Source organism: Urtica dioica, chromosome 6 (genome assembly GCF_054948205.1).
Source record: "Urtica dioica subsp. dioica isolate 48M chromosome 6, U.dioica_male_clone48M_v1_H2, whole genome shotgun sequence".
Taxonomy (NCBI): domain Eukaryota; kingdom Viridiplantae; phylum Streptophyta; class Magnoliopsida; order Rosales; family Urticaceae; genus Urtica; species Urtica dioica.
Window position 1 is genome coordinate 35,951,107 of NC_142761.1, and position 7,586 is coordinate 35,958,692.

Below are 7,586 nucleotides of genomic sequence, written 5' to 3' on the forward strand. Positions count from 1 at the left end.
CCTTGTGTTCGATGTGGAAATCATAGGCATTTTTCGCTTGATGTTGTTCGAACCCATTTGTTTGCGTATGGAATAATGACCTCCTATCAAAGATGGTACTATCATGGTGAGGTTTTTCGTTCGACGATAAACAATAGCGTTGATGATATTGAAAATGATGTTGATGATATGCCCGGAATGATGAATGATTTGGAGGACGATTTTGTTGACCGGCCGGAGTTGTTTGAGTCGATGATGATTGATGCGGAGACACCATTATACGAAGGGTGTACAAGCTTTTCGAAGTTGTCGTTTTTAGTTACGTTGTTTCATTTGAAGGCGTCGGGTGGTTGGACAAACACTAGCTTTACAAAATTGTTGGAAACACTTAAAGAAGCCTTTCCGAAAGACAATAAAGTTCCTTTAAGTATGTATGAGGCGAAGAAGACTTTGGGCACATTAGGTATGAAGTACGAGAAGTTCCATGCGTGCCCGAATGATTGTATTTTATACAGACACGAGCATGAAAATCTAGATGAATGTCCGATCTGCAAAGAGTCGAGGTGGAAGAAGGGTAAAATGCCACGTGACGGAGTCAAAGGAGTTCCAGTTAAGGTATGTTTTCACTACTCGATTATCAAATACATGTATAGCCTATAATGGTATGCTTCTTATTGTTTTTTTATGATTACAGTCGTTATGGTACATTCCTCCAATGCCACGCTTCCGACGAATGTTTAATAGTGCCAAACACGCGAAGAACATGGTTTGGCACTCCGAAAAACGTGTCAATGATGGTGTTCTCAGACATCCTGCCGATGCTGCCCAATGGAAATCCTTTGATTTTGAGTATAAGGATTTCAGTGCTGATCCCCGAAATCTTCATCTTGGTTTAGCAACTGATGGTATGAACCCGTTTAGCATGATGAGCAGTAAATACAGTGTTTGGCCGGTTATATTGGTGAACTACAATCTCCCTCCAAAACTCTGTATGAAGAGAAAGTTCTTGATGTTAACGCTTCTGATATCAGGACCGAGTCAACCAGGTAATGATATCGATGTTTATTTGGCACCGCTTGTTGATGATTTGAAGATGTTATGGGATAAGGGCTATGAGGTTAAAGACGCTTATCGTGGAGATTCTTTCAACTTACGGGCAACGTTATTGTGGACTATTAACGACTTTCCGGCCTATGGAAATTTGTCAGGATATTCTGTGAAATGCTCGATTGGTTGTCCTATTTGTATGAAAGACACATCTTCCATTCGGTTGAAGCATAGTAAGAAGACTGTTTTTCTCGGGCATAGAAGATTTTTACCAAGAGACCACCCATTTAGAAGGTTAAAACAAGCATTTGATGGCAACACAGAAGAACGGCTCCCTCCTCGAATTTTGTCTGGTGAAGATGTCTACGAGATGGTAAAAAACGTCAATGAAGTCCTTGGAAAAAGAAAGCGTCGTGCTAGTACTAAAGAGTCGTTTCAAGAGAATCCTTGGAAGAAGAAATCGATATTTTATGACCTTCCGTATTGGAAGACGCACTACGTTCGGAATTGTCTGGATGTTATGCATATCGAGAAAAATGTTTGCGAATCCGTTATCGGTACTCTTCTTGATGATCCACATAAATCGAAAGACGGAATAAAATCTAGAAGGGATCTCAAGGAGCTGAATATAAGAAGTATTTTGCACGCCGATGAGGAGGTCGGACAAAAAACTAAATTTCCAGCGGCTAAGTATACTCTAGATCGGAAGGAGAAGAAGAAGTTGTGTAAATGGTTTGCGTCTATCAAAGTTCCCGATGGTCATTCTTCAAACTATACGAGATTTGTATCTATGAAAGATTTGAGACTTATTGGAATGAAGACTCACGATTGTCATGTGCTTCTACAACAAATGTTACCTCTCGCCTTGCGTGGAATTTTGTCACCCGATGTGAGATTTGCAATATCCAAGATATGTGTATTCTTCAACTCGATTTGCTCGAAGGTTATTGATCCTACTCGGTTGGATTCCATACAATCGGAGTTGGTAAAAACTCTATGCATGCTAGAGAAGTTTTTCCCACCTTCGTTTTTTGACATCATGATTCACTTAACTGTTCACTTGGTACGTGAAGTGAAATTATGTGGGCCCGTATTTTTACGTTGGATGTATCCAATCGAACGTTACATGAAAGTGTTGAAGAGTTATGTGAAGAACTACAATAGACCGGAAGGGAGCATAGTAGAAAACTATATAGCTGAGGAGTCCGTTGAATTTTGTTCGGAGTATTTAACTAATGCAGACGCGATTGGGTTGCCAAAGAACACAAGTCATGAATCAAAAGCTTTATCTACAGGTATGTTTTCTGACACTTTCTTTTGTGTATTTAACTTATTCATGAGAGGACCACTACTTATATGAGTGGTTATGTATAGGTACTTATTCTATCGTCAACCGGAAAGAGTGGGAGCAAGCCAGTCTCCATGTCTTGCATAACGTTTCCGAGGTCACGCCGTTTGTGGATATTCATTTGAAAGAATTGAGGGCAAATGATCCAAAAAGAGCTAAAAATGAAAAATGGTTACAAGAAGAGCACAATCGTTTGTTTCAGAAGTGGCTTGGAAAACGATTATTTCAAGAATCAGGACATTCAGAAACGTTGAGCAAAATATCTGGCGGTCCTTCGTCAATGGTTACAAGGTACACTGCTTGGTCTGTTAATGGTTTTACTTTTTACACCAAAGAAAGAGACAACAAGCATCCCGTTCAAAATAGTGGTGTTACATTACTTGCTGAAGCATTACACGTTTCTTCGGCAAAGGATAAAAATCCAAAAAAAGCTTTTATGAACTATTATGGGTACATTGAAGACATTTGGGAACTTGATTATTGTGGGCTACGAATAGCTTTGTTTAAGTGCAAATGGGCAGACAACAATCATGTTAAAGTTGATAAAGACGGAGTTACGATTGTCGACTTTCGACGTACAAGTTACGAGAATGATTCATTTATTTTGGCCTCACAAGCAACTCAAGTGTTTTACGTACCAGAACCCGTCAATCCAGATTTGTCATTAGTGGTTCACATGAAAGCGAGAAATATTGAAGAAGATGAAGACGACAACATGTCTAATATCCCCCCATTCACATCCGGCTTGCCACTTGTTGATGAAGAGATCGAAGATTTTGATGATGATGATGTTTCTCATTTACATCGTTCGGATATCAATCATATTTTAGTGTGAAAACAAAAAAAATATGTATTTTAGTTTATTTTATGATATACACTTTATATAATTATTGTTAATATCCTGTTGATAAATACTAATATGGCCGCTTCCAAGACTATAAAACGTCAAGGCTTAAAGTTCCAGAGTCTATGTTTTTTAGGAACCCACTTCGCCGCGGCCATGTTCAAAACACGCCGCGCCAAGATGTCTCGCCGCGGCAAATAGAATGACTGGCCGCGGCGAAATAAGTTCCAGAGTCTATGTTTTTTTAGGAACCCATTTCGCCGCGGCCATGTACAAAACACGCCGCGGCCAAGATGTCTCGCCCCGGCAAATAGAACACCTGGCCGCGGCGAAATAAGTTCCAGAATCTATGTTTTTTTAGGAACCCTTTTCGCCGCGGCCATGTACAAAACACGCCGCGGCCAAGGTGACTCGCCGCGGCCATGTACAAAACACGCCGCGGCTAAGATGTCACGCCGCGGCCAATAGAACACCTGGCCGCGGCGAAATAAGTTCCAGAGTCTATGTTTTTTTAGGTACCCATTTCGCCGCGGCCATGTACAAAACACGCCGCGGCTAAGCTGTCACGCCGCGGCCAATAGAACACCTGGCCGCGGCGAAATAAGTTCCAGAGTCTATGTTTTTTTAGGAACCCATTTCGCCGCGGCCATGTACAAAACACGCCGCGGCCAAGATGTCTCGCCGCGGCAAATAGAACACCTGGCCGCGGCGAAATAAGTTCCAGAATGTATGTTTTTTTAGAAACCCAATTCGCCGCGGCCATTTATAAACACGCCGCGGCGAAGATGACTCGCCGCAGCCAAAACAACATGTGGCCGCGGCTAATGTGTTCTTCATCGGGGAGAATCTATAGTTATTACTTTTTAATCTGAAGTAATATCAAACACAATCAATACATAAATTTTAAATACTCAAATCATCCATTCAATACCATAACAAGTCTCAAACATAAATTCATACAATACCATAACGAGTCTCAAACACAAATTAAAATCTGAAACAAGTATCAAACACACATAAAGACATAAATATTTAAGTCTCACACACATAAAAAAAAAGATGAAAACAATTATTAAACTTAGAAGGTTTCAAAAAACACATAAAAAAATTTACTTGTTGTCGTCGTTGTCATTCGTAGGTGGTTGTGGTGGTGGTGGTGGTGGTGGCCCCGGGTACTGAGGAGGTGCCATATGCGGTGGCCATTGCGGTGCTTGCGCCTGATAGTATGTGTATTGAGGATATGGAGGAAACCGGTATTGATTCTCCTGATTGATGTCCCATCGACCAATCATCTCGTTCAATCCTTCGAAAGCCGCGGCGCCATATTGTCCTTGTTGGTACATGTAGTCTTGGGTGTGTTGATACCCGCCAACGAGATAGTGGCTACACCGAGCAATGTACTCTTGGGTGGCGGGATCATACCTCGGAGGTGGTTGTAAACACAACAGTGGCTCGTTGAGTGACGGTTCATCCTCATCTTCTTCATCCTCTTCCTCCTCTTCCGGCTCTTTGACAATGTATCTCTCGATCGTCTTGTCATTAATAGGCGCCCCACACTTCTTGGTTGTGTCGTGTTTTGCGCCTCCAACACCGGCATTCAGACACAAGCCGTAGATGATTGACGGATACGGCAACCCATTTTTGATATTCTTGTAGTCGATTCTCTTCATCCAATTGTAGATGAATCGACCGACGTTGATGGTGTTACCACGAATGATGCAAAACAAAAGATGGACATGTTCCTCGTCGAGACGGGTGAAGTGCTTTATCGGAAAGAGACGGGAGCAAATGAAATAAATCCACGTTTTTGCGAGCCTGTAAATTAAACACCGTTATATTTAAAACATGCAATTAATAGAAAAAATAAACACCGTTCTATTTAAAACATACAATAGATAAAATAATACAAGCAAAAAAGAAGAAAAGTCTAACCTCGTCAGTGATTTACGGAAAAGCTTTCTAACTCCTTTGTCCATGACCCAATTCTCTCCTGGAGTAGTCAACACACTCAACATTTCATCGAGATTAGGATTTCTCAACCATTGTCGATAACCCTCATTCTCGAATTCGATGTCCGGGGTTCCTAGCAATGCGTTGATGGCTCCGACACTACAATCAACGTCTACACCACGAACCGTCACCACATCATCCTCGTGATCTGGTAAGTTCGCGTAGAATTCGTACATGAGCGTAACGTTTGCTTTGTGCTCGGGTGTGGCACAAAATTTTCTCCAAGAGAAACCTTCGATGGTATTGTTGATTTGAGCCCCTATAGGCGTGGTTGAGCTCACCTTCAACCCTCGTTCAAAGATCGGACTTCGTTGAACGAGGATGTCGTAGCGTTCTTCTGCGGCCTTGCTAGTGAATACCCGACTATTATAATCCACTACGGGTTCGGGTTCGGCTTGACGAGACCTCTTATTTTTTTTTGTGGGGGGGCGAGAAGAGCTAGGGGCGGCTTCTTTGTGACCGGCGGTTGTCTTTGAACGGCCCATTTTCACCTAATTGAACAAATCATTTCAAACTCAAATTCAACAACATTTTCAAACAATAAATCATCTTCAACACAAAATTAAACTCAATTCAACACTAAATACATATAAAAACACATTATATTCAAATAAATAAAACATAAAACTCATTACAAACACAAATTCAAACTCAAATCCGACCTCAATTTAACTACAATATCACAATACAACTCATTTTAAATCTAAAATAACATTATACCCAAAATCATAAATTAGAACAAAAAACCCAAAATAAAAAACCCTAATTTCGGCCAAATCTACACCCCCAATATCATAAATTACAACCAAAATCAACCAAAATCATAAATTAGTTTATAAATCACACAAAGTATTCATAAAAATTAGGATTTTGATATGAAATTGAGATAAAAACATACCTTGATAAAAGAATTAGGTGGGAGAGAGAGCAAGGGAGGCGACACCGAGAGAAAGAAAGAAGAGCACGGCGAGATTTTGCTTCGGCGAGGAGGGCGGCGAGATTTGGCGGCGGCAAAATGGCGGCGAAGTCTCAAGGTTGGTTTGGGAGGAGAAATGGTACAGAATCGGCCGAAATGAAGGTCTTAGGCGAGAGAAAGTGTAAAAAATGAAAAAAGAAATCGAAATGAGGCTTTTATAGTGAAGCCCTAAAATTTTTTACGACATTTCGCCGCGGCGAGTTTCAGCCGTCGCCGCGGCGAAATGTCGTAAAAAATTTCCACAACGGGTTACTGTCCCGTTGTGGAATCGATTCGCCGCGGCGACTCATAAGTTTCGCCGCGGCGAGATGTCTGACTTCATACCTTTCCCACAACGGTACAGTGTACCGTTGTGGAAAAGTTTGGCCGCGGCGAGTTTGAGCCTTGGCCGCGGCGAGATCCAACAACGGGTCACTGTACCGTTGTGGAATGTCCAGAATTCCACAACGGTACTACAGTACCGTTGTGGAATCATAAAGATTCCACAACGGTACTGTGGTACCGTTGTGGAATCCTGGATATTCCACAACGGTACGGTGTCCTGTTGTTGAATCTTGGACATTCCACAACGGTACGACTGTACCGTTGTGGAAGCATATAGATTCCACAACGGTACTGTGTTCCGTTGTGGAATTTCCGTTGTGTAATCCAACATTTGTAGTAGTGAGAGATCCAAATGCTCGCTGTTATTAAAAACATTACTTCAATAGCAATATATAAAAAAGAATGAATTGAAACACATTCCCAACGATAACTTACGTCAAATATGGATCCACTTCAGGACAGTTGGTATAGATGTACCACTCCGCGTTCTCTTTCTGTTCATCGTCTAATACTATCGGTTTCATCATCCCATAAGGCACACACATCTCGGATCGAAAAACAGAGAGCTCTTGTCACGACCCGCGAGCGACAGCTCGCCCAGGAGCCGCGACCGATCAACTCTCATATTTTTCATACTAAACAATAGATCATAATACTTTTATATATTCAAATAGTTTCACTACTACAAATGTTGGATTCTACAACGCACTTTCTACAACGCTTATAATAAGCGTTGTAGAAACTATGGATTCTACAACGCTTACCATAAGCGTTGTAGAAACTTGGTGTTTCTACAACGCTTATGGTTAAGCGTTGTAGAATCTTGGTGTTTCTACAACGCTTATGGCTAAGCGTTGTAGAATCTTGATGTTTCTACAACGCTTATGGCTAAACGTTGTAGAATCCTTTTGTTTCTACAACGCATATTATTAAGCGTTGTAGAATTTAATTTATTTCAGATCTCTTACAACGCTTAGTCGATCCGTTGTAGAATCCTCGCTGCGGCGACGTATTTTTTTCGCCGCGGCAAGACTTTTCTACAACGAATCGACTAAAGG

General features: G+C 41.4%; 1 protein-coding gene across 1 annotated transcript; it reads right to left on the bottom strand.

The window, feature by feature from the left end:
• Nucleotides 1–4,327: 4,327 nt before the first annotated feature.
• LOC149393824 (uncharacterized) lies at nt 4,328–6,219 on the bottom strand. Its single transcript, XM_089618172.1, has 3 exons — nt 6,127–6,219; nt 5,151–5,719; nt 4,328–5,033 (listed from the first exon to the last, which is right to left on the bottom strand). The coding sequence occupies exons 2-3, from the start codon at nt 5,711–5,713 to the stop codon at nt 4,328–4,330; spliced, it is 1,269 nt and encodes a 422-aa protein (XP_089474298.1). The 5' UTR covers nt 5,714–5,719; nt 6,127–6,219.
• Nucleotides 6,220–7,586: the final 1,367 nt, after the last annotated feature.

Excerpts from the sequence above, each read along its gene's own strand:
- LOC149393824 (XM_089618172.1), bottom strand. The coding sequence starts at position 5,713 with ATGGGCCGTTCAAAGACAACCGCCGGTCACAAAGAAGCCGCCCCTAGC. Across the intron at positions 5,034-5,150 it reads TTCCGTAAATCACTGACGAG|GCTCGCAAAAACGTGGATTT; the intron begins GTTAGACTTTTC and ends TTTAATTTACAG.